The sequence below is a fragment of the Schistocerca piceifrons genome, chromosome X, assembly GCF_021461385.2.
Source record: "Schistocerca piceifrons isolate TAMUIC-IGC-003096 chromosome X, iqSchPice1.1, whole genome shotgun sequence".
Classification (NCBI taxonomy): Eukaryota; Metazoa; Arthropoda; class Insecta; order Orthoptera; family Acrididae; genus Schistocerca; species Schistocerca piceifrons.
Genome location: NC_060149.1, coordinates 307155336 through 307178138, shown reverse-complemented (window position 1 = coordinate 307178138; position 22803 = coordinate 307155336). Strand labels below are relative to the sequence as shown.

At 37.4% G+C, this 22803-nt stretch overlaps 1 protein-coding gene across 1 annotated transcript in view; it reads left to right on the top strand.

Annotated features, from left to right (window-relative positions):
* LOC124721723 (glutamate receptor ionotropic, kainate 2-like) overlaps positions 1-22803 on the top strand; it is a 541952-nt gene that overhangs the window by 281559 nt on the left and 237590 nt on the right. Inside the window, exons 6-7 of the mRNA XM_047246817.1 lie at positions 1387-1528; positions 12333-12500. Coding sequence (XP_047102773.1) covers positions 1387-1528; positions 12333-12500 — 310 coding nt within the window. The remainder of the gene's footprint in view (positions 1-1386; positions 1529-12332; positions 12501-22803) is intronic.

Genomic DNA, 22803 nt, shown 5'->3' with positions numbered 1-22803 from the left:
CATTGACAACCCACAATGGCTTAGACAGGTGGAACATCAGCATCAATGGAGAATTAATGTCTTGTGTGCGATGCTTGGTGCTACAATTATTGGCCCTTATTTCATCAATAGTAGTCTAAATGGAACAGTATATGCCAACTTCCTCAGACAAATTCTTCCTCCCCTTCTGGATGAGGTGCTGCTAAGAACCAGAATGCTTATGTGGTATCAACAAGATGGATGTCCAGCACATAATGCCTTGCGTGCACGTCGTGTTCTGAACTGAGGGTATCCTGCCTGATGGATTGGTCGAGGAGGAACAGTTACTTGCCCTGCTAGGTCTCCTGATTTAAATCCTCTGGACTTTTTTTGGGGGGGTGCATTGAAGATGTTGTCTATGGTGATAGTCCAACAACTCCAGAGGACATGCAGGAAATTATCATGCTTGCTTGTAATTCTCTGCAGCAGGCAACACTGGAAGCAGTAAATAATTCTTTCATTCAATGAGTGCACCAGTATATCAGTGTCCAGGGTCACCACTTTGAGCACCTTTGAATGTTCTACTCCAGGGAAATGGTACAAGAGAGTCAAAGTCAATTTTGTGTTATGTTTATGATTGATTTTAATTTGTTTTCTGACAACTCCAGCAAGAGGAGAAATTTGTGATCCTGGGCTCAAAGTCAATGTTGTGTTATGTAATTGATAATGTTGTGTTTCAGTGAATGGTACACTGTGTTACATTTTTGAATAGTTCTTTAGAAGAGGAAATTCAGCACCAAATAAAAAATATGGGGTGCCATTTAAGAAAGTCATACCGCTGTTCATATCTTCATAAAAAACACAGCTACAATGAAGGAAATCATGTTGCTTGATGTCCCATGATGGGTAAAGAACATTTGTTTGAAACATTTTGTAATTTGCATTTGGACAAACAGTTATTTAGGGTGGTCAAGATAAATGGGACACCCTGTATATTGAAGTTCATGTACAAGTTTACTGAACAGAAATAGTGATACTGTTTATATTCTGTAATAGATCTTTCAAAAACATCATTTTTAGTACACATATCATTTTCAGCTTATTGAATTCCCGTATAGCATGTACCATTGTATTGGCTTGGAGTACATGGAAGTTACCTTTTAATCTAGTGATAAACATTGATTGTACCATGCCCTGTGGAGAGTTTCACACTTATCAATGAACAGTAGGATAGGTACAGATGTGATGTGAATTACTCTCCAGCTTGATAAATAAGAGTATCAGTTTTTTACCATATAAGAAACACATCCCTGAAAGTCATTCTTGTTTTCCTGCTAAGCCTTGTGTTTGAAATACAGGGAAATGCAGTATTTAATGTCTTATATGTTAAAAGTATATTTTTACCATTTTTAGTTTTGTTTCTTACAGGCATGTCTTGCGTAGAGTGAAAAGATCAGGAGAAATAAATTTCATCTTAGACTGTTCAATTGAAACTTTACCTGAAATTATGAAACAAGCTCAGCAGGTTGGTCTTATGACAGATGAATACAACTTCATCATAACAACAATGGTAAGAACACAAAAATACATGATAGCTGTTTCGCTGTAAATTTAAGTAATGTGTTTTGAGCTTCATCTTTAATATATATCCCCTTATTACACTGCTTCTAAAAAGTAGTTTTCACTTGAATATTATTCTGGTTGCATTATATAACATTTGTTCCCAATCATGTTCAAATTATTACATCATTTAAAAACACTAGCCACAGCTCCTTCCCAACAAGATTGGAAGTAGAGCATCTCTGAGATGCAGTTTTTGTTTCTGCTTAAATAAAACCAACTACTAAATGAAGTTTGTCTTGGATGCAATTAAACAATACATAGTAGTTGACTGCATCAAATTTAAATAATTCTTCTATTTTTACAAAATGTGCTATTAAGTGTACAGTAAACAGAATTTGGCAATAACCATATTTATAATGGTATGAGAGTTCATTGTGATTAAAACAACTGATTTTTGATGTCTTAAGGTTTGTATATATTCTTTAAACCAATCATTTTGTTCTTCAGCCACATGTGCATATTAAATTATTTAGTTGGAGATGGAGATGAGCACTCTCATGTATTATCCATGCATTTTGTAATTCAAGAATTATTTTTTAATATTGTGAGAAGGAAAGGTGCTACTCACCATATAGCAGAGATGCTGAGTTGCAGATAGGCACAACAAAAAGACTGTCAAACTGTCAAACAAAGCTTCAGGCCAAACAGATATTCAGCAGAAATTGACACCACACACACACACACACACACACACACACACACACACACACACACACACAGTCTCTGGTGAATGGCTCTGAGCACTATGGGACTCAACTGCTGAGGTCATTAGTCCCCTAGAACTTAGAACTAGTTAAACCTAACTAACCTAAGGACATCACAAACATCCATGCCCGAGGCAGGATTTGAACCTGCGACCGTAGCAGCCTTGCGGTTCCAGACTGCAGCGCCTTTAACCGCATGGCCACTTCGGCCGGCTCAGTCTCTGGTCACAAAAACTAAGTCCATTTCATGATCACAGTACACGAACTATTTATTGGCTCAAAACAGTTCAGAATTCAATGTGATGATTTATAAACAAACACATGTGAGATAATTAACAGATACTCATACTGTGTCTATCCTCAGTTCCATAATGCAATCAGAAAAATTTAAGACTACCATAGGGGCTATTCACTGACATGACCAAATGTCACATATTATCACAGCCAGGTTTGCCATCAACCTGATCTCAACCTAAAGTGCCATCTTCAAGATCTAACAAAAAGTCCTGACTCAATTCCTTGAGCTCTTCACTTGAAAAGATGCCTCTGTATACTTGACACCATTTGTGTTTCATTACTGTCTGCTTTTCCATTGGCTGATGGCCATCCCCATTAAAAATACATTATTCTTAAGTTCTGCAGACATGATTTGACTCAGCATGACCACTTCTCACCCTAAACTAATATAGTACAACAATATTTAAATAAACAAATGTCATAAACCTCATTTAAATTAAGTATAAATAATAGTTTGTTCATAAACAAACACCAGTTTTGTGCAATTGCAATCACATTAAATGACAATATATTGTTGCTATATATTTCTTAAAAAATTATATATGCCCTGTTAAGCATTTGATGCATCATCCAGATTTCCTGTACTGGAATTTTCCCCATTTCTGTCCAAGCCTTTCTACTCTCACCTGGGCTCATCAACAACAGTCACTGCATCTGAACCACCACAGCCCTTTGGCAGTCCTGGGACTATCTTCCTGTGATCAGCCTCACAAGAAAATTCATCTCACCTCATAATAATTTCAGACAACTGATTAGCTATCCTAACAACACAAATGTTACACACCTCCACTTAATGTGGTACAGTAGCTTGCTAACTCAGCACATTAAGCCACACCAAATTTGACATACTTGCACGATAAATAAATACACAACATAAATAAATAGTAGGTCATCATGACCTTACCAGAACTTGAACAGCTTTGGAGTTTTCTGGCAGGGGAGATGTGCAATATTCTGCTGTTGGCTTTGCCATTTGTCTTCAGGCTCAAAATGGTGGCACCAAGTAATGTCATGATGACTTTCTTCTTTGACTGCAGGGGCCCTCTGTTCATTGAGTTGATGAAGCAAGAAATCACAATGAATGCACAGCACTGTGAAAACACTTTGCAGAAACTGTGACATACCATAAAGTAAAAATGCCCAGAATGCTGTTGGACTCAATCATCCTGTTGCACAACAACATCTACCACAACACTGGCAGCTGGAAGAAGGCTACACTTCACTGACTTGGTTGAATAGCACTGCAACATCCTACATACAGCACAGACCATTCACCATGTGGTTTTCATATCTTTGGCAACCTGAAGAAAGACATGCATGGACATTGGCTTCAGCAGGACAAGGAAGTGCAAGGGTGGGTGCAGTTGTGGACCCATCAGTGGTTAACAGCAATCTTGTTTCGTACTGGGATAAATGTCTTAATGTGTGTGGTGATTGCTTTTGACTCAAGGGCATCCATATGATCTGAGCCCATTGAAAACCTATGTAACACTGACTTTTAAACCATTTTCTTGAAAGAAAAACACCTGACTACCCTGTATTTTTGCCTTTCCCTGAGAGCTAGGGCAGGCAGGCAGCACTCCGCCCTTCCATGATCCCATTGTGGCAGGTGTTTGGTTTTCATTTCACTGCCCCTCACAGCTTGGTCCTCCAAGCTAAGCTATATTCCTAAAGGAATACTTATATATACACAAACACAGGTGTGCAAAACTTAAGGATGAAAGTAACTTCAACAGATGTGTTACTTTCAAGTAACATAGCTTGGTGAAACTTGGACCATATGTTGAAAGAACTGCTACAGTATATTATAGAAGGTAGCTGAAAGACATACATAATAAGAAGTGCAGAAATAAAGATTTTATTCAATGACAACAATTACACTGAAGTTGCCTCAATTTATGACAGTCCCCTGGACATTACAGAAGGCAGTAAATTGTTCTTATTAGGATGTGTGATCACTGTGAATCACACTGACTGCTCTGCAACATGCTCCCATGCTGGCCAGAAAATTGGTATGGAGTTCTTGTGGTCAGAAAGTCAATTTCTCCACCAATTCAGTTGACAGCTGCTGGATGGTCGTTGGTGTAGGTGGACATGCTACAATATGCCTCCCCAAAGCATCCCACACTCAATGAGATTTAAGCCACTGGAATGGGCAGGCTAGTCCATTCACCAAATATCCTCTCACTCTAAGAGCTGGTCCACTTGCACTTTTCAATGCAGTTACACATTGTCATCCACAAAAATGAAGTCAGAGCCAAATGCAACCCTGAAAAGATGCGAATGGGGAAGGAGTGAAATGTCACAATAACATTGGCCAGTAAGTGTAATGTGTTGAAACGTTTGGAAGTCAGTATTCCCCTGCAACATTATGCCACCCCACACCATAACACCTGGACCACCAAAATGATCATATTCAACAATGTTCTTGTGTACATTCCCTGTTCCCATTTCTCGCCGTATGAGCATACAGTCAGAATCACTTCTCATATCGAATCCTTTCCCATCTAAGAAGAGCATGTGATCCCACTCCTTGTTAGTCCAGTCCTTATGCTCTAGACACAATTGCAAATGATGCTGCCAATGTACAGGTGTCAATGAGACACAACACACTGGTTGTTGGGCAAAGAGACCAGGCTCATGCAGTTGCCATGCCAGGCTCATGCAGTTGCCATGCCACTGTGAAGTGTGAGATTGTGTGCTTTGCAGCCCTGTGAAGGCACTCCTGTTAAATGTGGTTGCCATTGACCCACTGTTTTACATGGGTCTCTTTTTGCCCATTTCACAGTGTAGTGGTCATCTGTTGCTGTAGTTGACTGTGGCCAACCACCTCCTTCCCTTTGGGCAGTAGTGGCTGTGGTTTGGAATGATCCCATGCACATGAAACAATGCTGTGAGCAACACCAAACTCTTAGGCTACACTCATTACCCTTAGTCCTTCTTCCAGTTTCACAGTGATTCTTCCCCATATGAAGTCATCCAGATGTTGTCTCTGTACCATGTTGTAATGGAGACCACCACCACAGTGCACTATAACTTCTCACTGATTGACACACACTGTCTTCTCCCATTCCTTCAACAGCCTTGTGCTGTGGAAGCAGCCCCATTTGGCACTATAGTCATGCTGCCTCTTGGTATGTAATGTCTCTCTTTCATTCAATTACACCACGTATTTAAGAGGAGGTATGGTCAATATTCAGGGATGTGACAGAAATGTTCATTTGAAGCAATAAACTTCATACAGACATATGCCCTATTCTGAATGATTTCTGAGATAGAACTTATTCAATGTCAGTTTAGAACCTTTTTCTTGAATATCTTTAAAACTGCAGTCTCTAGTGAAAACACATTGAAATACAAAATCAAACTACATTAAACTTCCTACAAAAAAGGTCCCATTCATTTTTTCCTCAAGGGCTAATAATTTGCACAAAGAGAGCAAGAGTATACTCAAAATCACACATGATATGCATGCACTGTAGCTTAGATAGTTCTTATAGGCCAATTTGAGGTAGTTTCCTGACTTGGTAGACCACTAGTGTCCTACATCAAATTGTGTGTCTCGTTTCCTCTATACTACAGTGATACGATGTAAACAATGACAGTATATTGAATAAAATAGAAAATAAGTAACAATGTACATAATATGTTCTGCTTGGGGGACCAGGATTAATTCATTTATGATTAACTGAAAATTTTGCTTCACAATTGAATCTGTGACACACATCCAGGATGAGCTTCTTTGAGGCCTATGTGCCTGGGTATCACAGGATCAGCATTTGGCCCCTTTTCCTTCTTGTTTGCTCAATATCCATGTTACCACATTTAGTCAATAGGGAAAGTGAGAAATGAATCATGTGTGTATTCACTGGAGCATCTTGGTAGGACAAGGTGCAGTGTAGATGCTCTCTTTGACTTTAGGCTTCAAATAGAGTTGACAGGTTCTGCTGTCTGCTTCTAGCCTTGTTCACATTGACTGGCTGCCAGCCACATGAGCTTGAACCATATTCTCTCCCTATTCCATTTAATTTTATTGAAACCTCTTATACTGGCAGTCAAACTCTACTTCCTCCCCAGGACTGGCCCATCTGTATCCCAATATTGAGAATATATTACAAATCAGTGAATTTCACTCTTTAAGTTCATAAACCTCCATTCTGAAGCCTCCTGTCCCATCCTGAACAGTCTCCTTTTCTTTTATGCCTGCACTTTTTAAAACTTTATGCTCAAACTCCACATTATATGGGTATGAAAATTTATAACAAAGTGAAAGGATGAGAATTGCTCAGCATAACTTTAGAAACACTGAAAAAAAACCTTATATGATAAACTAGTGCAGAAATGTTAGTATTCATACAAGAATTCATAAATGACAACCCAAAAATTTTAGCAGGTGAGAGCAAGTAGCTAGGACTGTTAATTTTTAAAAATTTGTTACTTTTTAAGAAAAATTATTAGTTGCTTAGTAATTAATTATTCAGTACCATACATTACCCACATCAAAAAAAGTTTTGCTCCCACATCTCTGCTACATGAAGCTAACTTCATTTCAAGGATAACTATACATCGCTCAGTTTCAATGGTTCTAAGAAATCTGAATTTTATTACATAAAATGATGTGGAAATTATTTGACATGCTTCCAAATAAATGAAATTCTGAAATACATTACTGATAAATATATTTTAATATATATTTTATGGCGGCTCTGCTTCAGAACATTTAACTCTGTAGTGTTTAGCTTCCACAGAGAATTTTTTATTGATTGATATGCTCTCTGGTAACTAAATGGTATTACATTGTATGGAACTGGGGACCTAGAAACGATGGAGAGGCTTTGTCCCTACCGTAGCCGGCAGTGGTACACAACCTCACAACAGGCTACAGCAGTCCACTCACCCCACCTCCGCCCCACACCTAACCGAGGATTATTGTGCGGTTCAGCCCCCAATGAACACCCCCTGCCCCCCTCCCCCTGGGAACGTGTCTCACACCAGACGAATGTAACCTCAATGTTTGCGTGTTAAAGTAATTATGGTGTACACGTACGTGGAGAAAGTGTTTGTGCAGCAGTCGCCAACATAGTGTAACTGAGGCGGAATAAGGGGAACCAGTCCACATTTGTCGAGGCAGATGGAAAACCACCTTAAAAAGCCATCCACAGACTGGCAGGCACATCAGACCTCGACACTAGTCCACTGGGTGGATTCGTGCCAGGGACCAGCATGCTTCCCAGCTCGGAAATCAGTGCATTAGACCACATGGCTAACTGGGCGTGCTAAGTAAATAGTACTTGTCGAGAGTTTACTTGGAAAATAAAACCCACAGAGGGGTCCCTGAAGCAAAAAAAGTATTCTTGTTTACTAAGGTAGAACATGTGCATATTTGGACTTGGAATTACATCTCTTTGTTGGCAATGAGAAGGGCTATGAAAAGATTATGAGTCTTGTCACAGTCTGAATAGTGTCAATTCCCCTTCCAGCAGTGTAGGTTTGGAAGAACCAACATACCTGTGCAAACAATGGAAGAATCAACAGGATCACCACCACAAACTTCAGGTGCAGCAACAGTGATCATGTAATTTCAAAACATAGCCATCAAACCTACAACTACTGCCTCTTGCATTCATCAGCAGCAGCAGCAGTAGAAACTTCATCTGCTGTTGAACTCCCATCAGTGGCTCGAGAACTGTCATCAGTATTAGTCCACCCACAATCTTTAGCATTGCAAGACCCTTCACCACCTGATGTGTCTCCACCATCATCAGCAATAACAGAGGCAAGCAGAAGAAGCACAAGAAACAGGAAATGCACGACTCTACAGGATTTTTGGTACTTGGTCTCAATTCCAGGACTGGCTTAAGTCAGAAACCTGCAGGTACTCTTCCTACAATCTCTAATTGCAATTTGGAACAAAACAGTGACATCAGAACAAAGAGTTTAGGAAATGACAAACTTCATTTTCACCAGGATATAATGGGTATAAGAAACAAACTGGACCATTTGACTGTTTGAATTAATGACAGAGCAGCTTATTACACTAGGAACTGACTGGATAAAGATGGAATAATAATGTATATTAAAAATAATATAGTGTACAGCCCCATAGATGTAAGAAATTATTGTATCAGTCAACATTTTGAGGCTTGTTGCAGTAAGTCCCATGTTAATACTCTGCTTGTTTATGTGGTTACTGTTTCCAGAGCTCCCTCATGAAAGGTTAGTATATTCCTCAAGCAGGTAGAATCACTATTAACTCAGCTGTTCTCAAAAACCAAAGAAATTACCACTCTTGGTTACTTTAGTGTAAATTTTCTTATTTGTGATAATGACAGAACAGATTATGAGAATGTAATGTGCTCTTTTAATCTGAGAGCACATACTGACTTTCCCACGAGAGTGACAAAGGACTACACAAGTCTGATTCACAATATCTTCATAGGCAGTAACAGAACTGATAACATATGTGTAACACAAATCTTAAATGGTCTTTCTGACTATGATGCTATAAAAAATGTATGATGTAACCCCTGCTAACAGAATAGTTTTATCACTAGATTGTTTAGACTAATCAAGAGTGAAAATCTAGAAAACTTCGGCAGACATTTGCAGCATTTAGAATGGGGCACAGCATATAAGGCTAAAAAGTCAACTCTATTCCTGAATGAACTTGTTATCCTTTTTGAAGCTGCATTTCCTAAGAGAACTTCAAGAAGTAGCAACCTTAATGATTACAGGAAACAGTGGCTCAATAACGGAATCAAAACATTCTGTAAGACAAAGAGAATGCTTTAAGTTTCACTCAGAAACTCTAACAAACTGGAGGATAAGGAGCACTACAAATTATATTGTAGCATCCTAAGGAATATAATTAGAAAATCCAAATCTGAAATTGACATCTCAAATAATAAAATAAAAACTATTTGGGAGGTAGTCAAAAGGGAGACAGTAAAAATTTCAGAAGATACAGACAGTATCAAAGTGTGTCATAATGGAAGCACTGTAATTGTAGTGATATAGTTGCCAATATCTTCAACAACCATTTTTTGACAGCAGTGGATAAAACTGGTTGTAAAGGATCTATGTTTGAAGCCATGAACCTTCTTCAAAAAGCAGTGCAGAATGGAATTAGTCAGATATATATGCCTTATATTACACCTGAAGAGATTGAAAAGGTAATAAGCTAAATGGATACTATATCTCTGAAAGTATTGAAGCACTGCTGCAAATTTATTCTTGAAGTTCTCTGTCACACATTTAATGAGTCTATGAAGCAAGGTACTGTCCCCAATAAACTCAAATATACAATTGTTAAGCCACTGTTTAAAAAAGGCAATAAGGCTGAGGTTTCCAACTACCAGCCAGTTTCATTGCTAACAAGTCTTACTAAAACCCTAGAGAAAATTATGATCAAGACAATCATAGATAATCTTAATAAATTTAACATATTTAATAAAAACCAGTTTGGATTCCAATAGGACATTTCAACTGAACATGCGATTTTATCATTTGTCAAACCAACTCCTCGAATGAATAAACAATAAAATGTCACCAGTTGGAACCTTTTGTGAACTGTCTAAAGTATTTAGATCATGAAATTCTACTTATGAAGGCTAAGCACTATGACTTATGTGGTAAAGTAGGGATGTGGCTCGAATCATATATAGATGACGGAAGGCAGGAGGTAATATTGAATAATTCTGCAATGGTACCCACCTGCTCTGACTGGGCCACAGTGAAATGTGAAGTACAACGGGGCTTGGTGCTTGGTCTCTTACTTTTCCTAATCTTTATCAATCATCTGCCTTGGTGTGTGACACAGAAAGTACACTACACCATGTATGACACAATCCTTATGATAAAGTACCAAACTGCAGTCCATATAACTCTGCTACCACCATATTCAAAGAAGCTCTAGGCTGGTTCACTTCTAATGGTCTGTCCCTCAGTGTTAACAAGACTCACTGGGATTACACATTGAAAACACTCTAAACTGGTCAGTTCACATCATTGACCTGTGTAAAATACTGAATTTGGCTGTATGTGCCATTTGCTCAATTTCATCTGTCTGTGACCTGGAAACAATCAAAAGTGTGTACTTTGAATATTTCCATTCACTTATTATGTATGGCATCATGTTCTGGGGAAAGCAATCCTCAGCAAATAAACTCTTTATTGCACAGAAGTGTGTCATCAAAATTCTGGGTGGCATCCACCCTAGATGCTCTTTCAGAAACTTATTCCAACAATTGGGGATCTTCACCATGCCATGCCAATACATTTTTTCACTATGTGCCATGTGAACAATAACTGTGCAATGTACAGAACAAACAGTGAGTATCATGATCATGATACAAGAAGTAAACATGATCTTCACAAAGATATAAAAAATCTCAGTATGGCATGGAAAGGAATACATTGTCCAAGCATAAAAGTATACAATAAACATCAAATTCATGCTGAATCAGTCATTGGGAATAACACTAAATTCAAAAAACAGCTAAAACTTTACCATTTGTATAGTTTTTTTTATTCTTTACAGGAATTTTTTTTTGACAATATGAAATAATTAGTGAAATATGCCTAATTTTAAGCATTCTTCTAAGAAATGTCTATGTAGCACTGTACATCAATTGTTGACATTGCTTTTTATATGAATTAGAATGTGAGACATAAATTGTTTGGGTAATCATCAGTACTAGTATGATCTACATTGCTATTTTAACACTTGAACCTCTTGTATATATTTACATAAGATTTAGATTGTGAGTTTCATGACCATTTACATACAGTTATTATTGTAATAATCTGACATGTTCTACATCCTAGCAATCCACTCACATCAAGGATCTGTGAAACCTGAAAATAAATAAATAAATAAAATAAATAAATGCACCTAAACAAAACATCAGAAATGCCATGTGATTACGACCTCAGAAATATATTGTAAATAAAAAACTTGCGTTTAGTGATTGATTACATTGTGGTTGTGGTTTCTTTATTCTCTCCAATGCTAAAAAAATGTTCAAATGTTCCTCTGCCACTTGTAACCACTTGAATTTTAGGATTTTACCTCTTGTAACAGTGCCCCCCCCCCCCCCCCCCCCCACCACCCCCAAATCTTGCTAATAGTCCAGACCACATTCACTTTCATTTTACATTGAGATATAGGCCATCTCGACCACATGTATACCATGAAATGATCATTACCATAAATGAGAGAAATTTGAACTTATACACAGGCCACTGACTATTTTTCTCACCAAGCATTAACAGCCAATGGAACAGAAGAGAAAATGGCAGAGGGGTAGTGGTACATGATGTAGTATCTACCACACACTTTAAGGTCACTTTTGGGGTATCACTGTAGGTATATATCATAGAATTAAGTAACATGTGCTCTGTAAAAGTTTCAAGTTGAATATCAGTGGCAATCAAAATCACAGTTTGTAAATTTCACATGCAAAGCTATGTATTTCCAACTAAAGTACACAGGAAGACTCCAGGTCTCTAGACTTATCAGAAGTCTTCAGCACTTGTCACCATAATAACAAAGATGTATTCACAAGGTAGATACCTTCGTATAACTGACAACAATAAGAATCTAGTGGCAAATAGAGCTCAGCACTTTTTTCCCTGTAGAAAAAAACAAAAATAATGATAAGCTTGTCACAAGTTTTGGGGATGGTTTTGTGAAAACATAACCATGACAAAAATATTTTTGTGATGAAATAACATTCACTGATGTTTCAGGATGTGCATACCATTGACTTGGAGCCTTATCAACATGGAGGGACAAACATAACTGGCTTTCAGCTTGTCGATACCACAAGTGATCATGTACAAAACATAATAAATTCATGGAAGAATTTTGAAATAGAAGATCTTGACAGGCCTGATATTGAACCAGAACAGATTGAAGTAAGTACCTGAAGGGAAGGGAGAGATAACTTTTCAATACAACAGGCTTAATCCATTCAGTCTGCAGAAATCTAGAGGCTTACACAGAAGTCTATCATAAACCCATCATGCATCTGTACATGAATGGAAAGAAAGAAAGACCACAATTTCAGTTTTACTTTTAAATGTACTTAGAAGAAGTACCCTTAGTCAGATTTCTAAATTATTACTTTATTATTGCCTTTATTAATAATTCTATGTTATTCACCAGCCACAGCTGGACAGACAGCGTCAAGATACAACATTATCATAATTTATGAATACCACTCTACTATGATAGTAATTTAATACCACAAGACATATTTAAGTTATAAATTAGATTACAATATCACAACTATAAAATAGATACAAGTATACAATGAAATTAAATATAATGGTTGCTGTTGGAGTCATGGAACTGAGCTGCAGCTCAAGTAAACACTATGCTATTACTAGAGAAGAATTCTTCAATATTGTAGAAGGGTTGCTCTTTTAACTTGCACAAAATAGTTGTTTTAAACTGCTCCCATGATAAAGACTGAATGTGATCAAATAGAGCATTAAACAATTTTAGGGCCACTGCTGGGAAGCTGTTTTGTGTCTTTGCTAATCAACACCTTGGCATGTCGATACTGTCTTTGTTACGAGTGCTGTATTTGTGAACTTCATTTCTCTTACTGTAAATATCATGGTTTCTCTTTATGTGGAAGATGCAGTTCAATATATACTGGCTGTAAACAGCCAGAACTCCAAACCTGATGAAAATTCATTTACAGTGGTCTGTTTTTTTGCTTGAAGTAATGATCCTCATTGCTTTCTTTTGCTGTAAAAGCACATTCTTGCAGCCTGCAGAATGGCTCCAAAACAACATCCCATAACTGATGTGGCCGTGGGACATTGCATAGTACACAGGTAGGAGGTACTGTTCTGGTACTATACTTTTCACTTTCCTCAAGAGATACAGGACCCGTGAAAGTTTGGAACATACATGTTTGGTGTGCTGTTGCCAGGTTAATTTGGTATCAATGAGAAAGCCCAGAAGTTTAACATCTGCTGTGTTACCCAGTGCTCCAGTATTGCTGAGGCTGCATAGCAGCCTCTGATATTTTCTTCATTACTTTTTATTTTGTTCATGGTAAACCAGGCCTTAGCTTCATTGAACAAGTCTTCTGCTTGTTGGACTGCCTGTTCAACATTCTCTCCTTTTGAGAACAGGGTTGTATCATCCACAAACTGCAAGGTGTGCCCATTGGAGCCTATGACATTTACGAAGATAAGGAACAGCAAGGGCCCTATTACCGATCCATGTGGCACACCGTGCTGTAGCCTCTTTTCACCTGAATCAGCTCCTTGCATGGAGGCAATCTGAAGATTGTGAGCTTCTTCAATAAATCTGGCATTGCTTTCCTTCTTTGCTTTTTCTACTTCCTTTCCATAGATGCTTTTGGTCTGTAAATAACCATGGAAGATGGTTGTAAAATGCTAACATTTATGGCTGGTATTTGCAGTTTTGTTGATATTTGTTTTATGTGCATTAGGCTATGGCCTAAAACATATTTCTTTGCCTACCATTTCATTTACCAGTTCCAATGACTATATGTCTTTTGTTACTGTAGTGTACTGAATTTCAGTCAACAGAGTCAAGTGTAGTAGATATCTATACCTACTGCAGCTGAGATAAGAACATCCATTGGTAAACGAAGTGAGAGTGTGCACAAATTACAAAATCATAATCAGAATTAGGTTATTTTATTACATATACACATAAATCATTAATTTAATGTACAGATAACTTGTCAATATAACTGATATGACAGAGACACATAGAGTGTCAGGAAATTAGTACTAATTTACAACCAGCAGACCAGGCTTATCACAATACTACAAAGGTAGCTCTTTCAAAATCTAAAAATTCTGTAACTTAATAAAAACAATTTTGTATCAAGATTGGATGTGACTTTCTCTTCAACAATACTAGTTCCATATTGTAGAATTTTTTCCTTTTAAACTGTTAGTATTTTTATAGCTATGTACTGCAGAACGTGTGCATAGCAATTTAATATATATTTGTTTCTAAAATCATATTTACGTTGCAAGTGATGGCCTATAAAAATTCTGAATTGTTATCCATAAAGATAAACATAAGTGTAACTACACAGAATAATAAAAATATTTAGAAACCAAATTAGGGGTGTGGCCGAGCAGTTCTAGATGCTTCAGTCCAGAACCGCACGACTGCTACGGTCGCAGGTTTGAATTCTGCCTCGGGCATGGATGTGTGTGATGTCTTTAGGTTAGTTAGGTTAAAGTAGTTCTAAGTTCTAGGGGACTGATGACTTCAGATGTTAAGTCCCATAGTACCCAGAGCCATTTGAACCAAAATAGGGGTGAGCATGAATCCACCGATTTCTAATAGATTTTTGTAGTAGTAATATTCTGTTTATACTACTTGCATTCCCAAAAATGTAATTAAATATCGTACAACAGACTGAAATAGTTGTAAAAAAACATTTTTCATGTGTCCATGTCATTTATGTAGAACAGTATTGTCACTGTGAATCCATAGCCATTAAACTTGTTTTACATGTGAAGCCCGTGGTATTTTTTGAAGAAATATCCCCCTAAATGTAGTAGAATCTGCTTTTCTAACATCCTGATTTTTATGGAAAATTTGTTAGTTATTTGTTTTTTGCTGTTTAGTTTTAAATTGTGTTAGGTGGGTATTTATCATGTTCAGCTTTAATTCACATAGATCAAAACAGTGCTCCAAGCTGTTTAGGACATCTCTACATTTTTGGGGATCTTGTAAGGCATCTCATTTTCAATGAGCAGAGATATGCATTTACAAATAAAAATGAATGGAAAATGATACTTAGGAGTAAATGATTTATATAAAGCAAAAACAATATTGGGCCAAATACAGAACTGTGTGGACTCCCTGTGAAATACTATTCTAGTCCAAGAAATAATTCCCTGTACCTAATGTTGCAACTACATTTGCTTTCTCTCTGTTAAACGCAATTTGAACTAGTTCACAGCACAACATTTATATACATATCTCTTTCTTCATAGATCAGTGTGTAACCCTACACTATTGCGCACGATACTTACTAAAGCCTGTACTATGGTAAGTTGATGGGCTTCACCTTATAAGAAAGGATTTTGGTACATATGTTGACTGCGTGTACCTGAACGGAGGCAAAATCAGACTTTCACCGACTCAGTAACAACAATAATACGTCAAGCTAGTCTGAAGTGCAACTACACGTTAGGACGGACAAGAAACAACACCGCAGATGCTACCAAATTGTCAATAATACGGTCACCAGCCTAATTAGGCATTAACTGAGTTTCTTCCCAGTATAAGTTGATGTACGTTCATACAAAACAACACGTAATAACACTAAATAATATGGTAAATCGTGGAACCAGAAAAATCTATTGAACTAATAATTTCACTTTCTGTACTAATATGGACAAACCAAAAATACACAACAATACACTATAATGTTTACTACAAACTTCGTACTGTCTATTGATCTGATTAAAATCAGGCATAGGTTACCCTAGAAATAGCACTTTCAAAACACACATACAATGTCAATTTTGAAAAAGGTAAAACACTAATAAATTTTGGTTTTATATCGACTTTAACTTTGCTGGTCAAATCAGTTCAGTACACTTCAGTATTTAAATGAATAGAAAAGAAAAGGGGGGGGGGGACCCTGAAACTGTTATGATCACTGTATTGAAACTATTAACTATTGAAAGCATTAAGCACTCAAGATTTCCAATATATGAATTACTACACTTTTTGTCTGATTTCCTGCTCATTTAACTACCATTATTTTTGTCTCAAATTAATTAACTTCATTGCCAAACCAATTTCAACATCATCTTCCAACTTTGTCAGACCTATATTACTTGCATATTTATTCATTAACAACAAAGTTCTTTAAATATCATTCTAACATAGATAGGTCTGCAGGTAAGTATTATTAACATAAACTTTAAATCTTCATTTCGGGACACTCGGATTGCACAACATGTGGAAAGGACCCTGTCTAGGTTAGTGATGAGGATAATTAAATGATAGGACAGTTCTGGTAAAAGTTAAGTTGTTATTGAACAGTCAGGAACAAAAGTAACACTGGTCCACACGAATACAGTACTAAAAGTTTCAACCTGTTCGTATCGATGTGGCGGTTGGCGGGCGGTGAGATGGCGAGGCACAGAGCACACATACAATCACAGCTATGGCTCTTGATGTAACCGCACTTTACTTCTTCATAGCGTCGCAATATTTTTCCATTTAGTGCCTATAGAATTTTGCCATGCTGTATAGTCGTCGGAAACGGCACATCTGAGGCTCAATGAAATCACGTTTTCCAGGAGAACCTCCTCGATCCAGAGTGTGTTTCTCAGACCGATGCCCAACTCTGACTACTACTGCTGAGCCTGTTATGCCGTGCCGCACCCGTGTGCATTTTCCCACGCTCGCCTGCCATCCACCATTTACCGCTCCCCTACAGACAGGGTATTCACCAAAGGTTTTGCATTCTACATATCCTAATACATTGCCTCCGTATGGACCAGGCGCACAATTACAACTTTAACATCTTACAACCGTTTCAACATTTCTTACATTTCCATTTTGTTATAATATTGCTTGCAATTTGACATAAACATTAATATTCACATCGAAAATTGTTTACAGTTTCTTTAACATAATGACATGGAAAGAAAAAAGAAATGAAATCAGAACATCGCTTACACTAATTTATCGAAAATCAGAAGAAAAAATTATTATATGTACAGTTGTTGTTGTTACACATGCCCCTGTTTCCAGTAAATTTCACTAAGTGCAAATTTGATGGGAACACTAATTTTTATATTTATACAGTGGTTCTGAATCTTTGTGTGAATGTCCCAAAAAAAATTTATACCACAAACTTCCTTTCACTCACATTATATAGGTCTACACTTTTTAACATATCAAGATCATTTACTTATCATTTACTTAAGTGCCTTCAGCACAGTCCATCTCCTATCACAACATTATTTAAATAGCAAATTACTCATTTTTACTAAATTTCTCAAAGAAATAATTTCAAAATCTGGAACACAAACATTTAACTACAAAAGCAAATGCAAATATCTATATACACTATAAGACAATTTGTTGCTGCTTGCATTGAATGGCAGTCCATTTCCTTACTTACTAAAAAAAAAAAAAACACACACAATAATATTTAGAAAAATCACTACATATATTTGCTGCCTATTATTCAGATTTGGGCAGTCCATTTCGCATCATTTTACCACATCACCTGTACCACACTTACAATTCTCCATTGACTATTTATCTGCCCTCATTGGTGTTTGGCAGTCCTTTATACTATGACTCATATACTGCCCACTTTGTTTTTTGACAGTCCCATCTTTTATTTGGCTTGCAGCATTTACCCTTTCTTTTCATCCCTTTTCTCCATACATCTTTACATTTACAGTACATTTAGTAATCTGAAACTCACATAAGTACATTAGCACACTGATATTGGTACACGTATATTTACAAAGATTAGTTACATTTGGAATAAATTAGTTTCAGCATAAGATACAGCATATTTACTGCAAATTGCTCTCTGAGTGTACTTAGGTCACTCACTCCTAGGAACATACAGTTTCAGGTCCACAACATTTCTTACACCTAAAGGTGTTTTGGATTCTGGGTAGATCAGGTAGTAAGCATTATCGTGTGGAATGTTCTGTATTATATACGGCCCATTGTAAATATATTTAAATTTGGAAATTTCATGGTTCAGTTCACTAGACTTTTCGTGGGTTTTTAAAAGAACATAATCCCCAATTTTAAATTTTGACACTTTCAGGTTTTTTTTCGTGTCGTTTAGATCTAGATTCACCCTTTTGCTTTGCCCTTTTTCTGACTAAATCTTTCTTCTGACTCAACCCCAAACTTGTACAAGGTGGAAACTCTAGTTTTTCCTCAATTAAACTTTTACTTCTGCTGCCTAACAAAATTTCTTCCGGTGGGAATCCAGTAGATTCATGATGTAAGGTGTTCATGACATTCTCGAAATCCGATATAAATCTACCCCAGGCTCTATGGTTATGACTGCAGTACGTTCTACACAATCTCCCTATTTCTCGCATGTACCTTTCAACCGGGTTGCTAGCAGGATGGTAGGCTGCGATATATTTAACCTCCACACCATTTTGCTCCATTCCTTCTTTCCAAATTTTGGATATGAATTGAGGACCATTGTCAGATAGTACTGCCTTGGGTTTCCCGATGGTTCTGCAGTATTCAACCATCCTACTAAATACAGCTTTTGCTGTTGCTTTTTTCAAGGGGTATAATTTCACAAACTTTGAGAACACTTCCAAAATTACTAAAATATATGCACAATTTCCCAAAGTCTTTGGGAGGGGACCATACAAATCTCCAGATAATAATTCTAGGGTGTCTTCAGGTAATGTACTTTGCATTGGACCTCTACTAGTTCTGTTCGGTACTTTGGCCCTTTGACAGACATCACATGACTTAATTCATTCATTTACCTTCTTACTGACACTATCAGCAATCACTATTACATTATTCAATTTATCCAAACATTTCTTTGGCCCACTATGCCCCAATGCTAAAGGAAAATAATCTATAACATCAGTATCAAACTGGTGTGGCCAACATACTCTCCATTCCTCAGTGACTAAATCCTTCCTCCTATATAAAATGCCTTTAAAGATTTTGTAATACTTCTTAATTTGAGGATACTGCACACTGTCAAAATTTACCTTCACAGATTTCCATGTCGGATCCTCATTCTGATGGTATCTCATATTTTTACATATTTGCTCAATTTTCCTTTTTCCTGAAACCTCTTTCATATACCTTATCTGAAAAGTACCCTCTTCACCATTTTCATTGGGCACTTCACTCATACCATTAGGCAATTGAGATAAAGCATCTGCCACATAATTCTCAGTACCCTTAACATAACAAATCTCGTAATCAAATTGTTGCAGGTACAAAGCCCAACGAGTTAGCCTGCCATTAAGTAAACGACAATCTTTAAGAAAAGTTAAAGCTTTGTGGTCAGTTTGTATTATGAGCTTATGGCCCCATAGATAATTTCTGAATTTCTTTAACCCCCATATAATGGCTAAAGCTTCCTTTTCCGATATAGTGTAGTTTCTCTCGTATTTTGTTAGAGTTCTACTTGCAAACGCGATAGTCCTGTGTTCGATTTCTTTGCCATCACAGATTTCTTGGAAAACTTCTATACCAATTCCATAAGCACTGCTGTCAGTACTCATGTGGAATGGTTTTGACAGTATGGGGTGATGCAAAATATTGTCATTCAAAAGTTCACTTTTTAAATTTTCGAAATCTCTCATACATCCTTCAGTCCACACAAAAGCACTATTTTTCTTAAGTAGATTATTCAAATGAGGACTATTAAAAACTTGCCTCTTGACGAATTTTCTATAGAACCCACATAAACCTAAAAAGGCTTTCAACTGTTTTTTATTTCTAGGAGCTGGACACCCTGCTATTGCACTTAACTTTTCCGGGTCCTTGCCAATACCGGTCATAGTAATAATGTGCCCCAGAAACTTTATATCCGACTTCACAAATTCACATTTCTTCCACTTAAGCGTCATGCCCCCTGCTTGTAGAGCAACAAAAACTTTCTGCAATAATTCACAATGCTCTTGCCATTCTTCTGTAGCAATCAGTAAATCATCTACATAAATGGTTAGCCGGGAACTAAATTCTCTCCCCAATACAAAGTCCAGTGCCCTAATAAATACTGCCACAGAAGTGCTAAGCCCAAATGGCACTACTTTATACTAATAGCATTTCCCGGCGAATAGAAAAGCGGTATATTTACGGGATTCTTTACTCAATGGGATTTGCCAGTATCCGGCGGTCATGTCCAGACTGGTTAAATACTTCACGTTATAAAATTTTTGGAGCATTTCGTCCAGATTTTCAGGTCTGTCTATTTCCTTCTTTACAATTTTGTTCAAAGTCCTGGTGTCAATAACTACTCTCACTCCCCCACCCCTTTTATTCACGATGATAAGGGGACTATTATATTCGCTGCTACTCCGTTCGATTACACCCCATTCTATCATTTTATCTATTTCCACTTACACAGCCTGCCTCTTTGATATGGGTACCGAAAACGGTCTTACAAAGAAAGGTTTATACGCTATGGTCTCAATCTGGAATTTGAAGTTCTTATCTAGGCCAGGTTTGTCCGAAAATATGGTGTTATTACTTTCTAAAATATCAAGCAATTCTGTTTTCTGATCAGGAGATATCTCCTTCAAATTTTCTACAATTTCTTTAAATTTATGCCCCTGATTGTCACTCTCATCTATTAACCTCTGGACATGGTACACCTCATACACGTTTGTCAAACCATCATTCCCTTGGTCGATCTCCAACAATAAAGAATCAATTTCTGAATCGAACACCTTCCCATTTTCCTCAAATTTTAATTCCAAATTTCTAGATGCATTATTAATTTTGATCACTTCCTGGCTACAATCAATAATAACCTTTTGTTTATCTAACCAATCTATTCCCATAATCATTTCAGTACTCAAGTCTGGCACAACCAAAAAAATCATGTTAAAATTTTTGTCCTTTTATACTAAATTCAACCAAAATCTGGTTCTTTACCGGCTTGCTAGTTTTGCCAGTAGCACCAACAATTTTTACACCCGTCACTGACATAATTACTAGTCCAGGCTTATCACAAATGTGTTCGAAAAACGACTGGGAGATTGCGCTTATCTGAGATCCAGTATCAAGAAGTACTTGCAGTTTTACATTATAAATTTCAACTGGTATTACAGTTTGTTTAACCGTCGAATGTTTTTCATTATTGCGGTCTTCCCTAAGCAAATCCAGGTCGACGATAACATCGTCCCAAGATATGCTTTTAACATTCACCTCACCTATATCTGGCGGTTTCTTTGGTTCTGGGAGTTCAAAGTCATTAATTACTTGAACCCTTTGTAAAATATACCCTGAGTCATCAGGTGGCTATTTCTTTCTTTGTTCAGTCTCAACATCTGGGTTTTGTTTTGAAACTTCATCATCAATATATACAATATCACAATTAACTGTATTTCCATTATTTCCACTATTACCGAAATATTCGTCATCTGAACTATCGTCAGAATCTGACCATTCTGGATCGCTTTCAGGTTCTAACATAAAAGCTTTTCTGAGACAGGCATTAAGTTCTCCCTCTGCATTTTCATCAGGCTTTGATTTTAATTCAGTATCCTCTTTTGGCAAAACGGCCTCATTATCAGTTTTACTCACTTCCACTGTTACTTCATATTTAGTGTAATCCTCGTGGACTTCAATTACTTTTAGGTAATCACCTACCTCTTCCCCACGGTGCCTTTCGGTAGCAGCTTGTACTGTTGGCGGATTGTTAACAGAAGTTACTTCCTCGTCAATGCTTAGGATTTCATCCTCCAATTCCTTTCTATCTTTAACCTTCGTCCTATCAGCAGAACGCGTACTTTGCGCGGCGCTATTTATTCTCTCCTCTTTAAATTCGGACCACGTCACCTTATCGACGTCCCTACTATCTCCTTTTTCACTAATTAACCTCCTTGCCTCATACTGCTTCTTAAAATCCTCCCACTCATATTGCTTGAGGCCCTTGTATAGATCGTTGATCTGCACACGCCAATCAGTTACTTCTGCTAATTCATTCTCGCCATTTACTTTATTGTTAACGCTGCTAACCGCACCTCTCTGTGTATCCACAGTTTTGTCTATTATTTCCTTTGCCACGGAATTACCACTCTTAATGTATTCACCAGTTCTTATGGCTATGTTCATACCTAATGTTGCCGCATTGCTAGCGGCTTCTCTCTGAATAGTTGCTCCGCTAGGCTGGGCCGTTGCCCTCTGATGCTCCACTCGCCTGTTAACAAGTATCGCTCTGTGCGGCGAAGATGACTCATTCGCGCTCGCACCTGACGCTTGTTTCGCAACAACATGTTGTGTCGTTCCACGCCTGTCTCTAACCTGTCTCATAACTTTACTGTTAGTCCGGTAACATTTCTTAAATCGGGGCCAGTATATATTGTCCGCTTCCGTTTGGCCCGCAACGTTCGAGGAAATCAATTTCCCGCGTCGTTATTATTTTGCGCGGTGTACCCTCTACCGCGACCTGGATAACTTCCTCTTCCTCTTCCTCTACCTCTACCTCTCTGTATCATATTG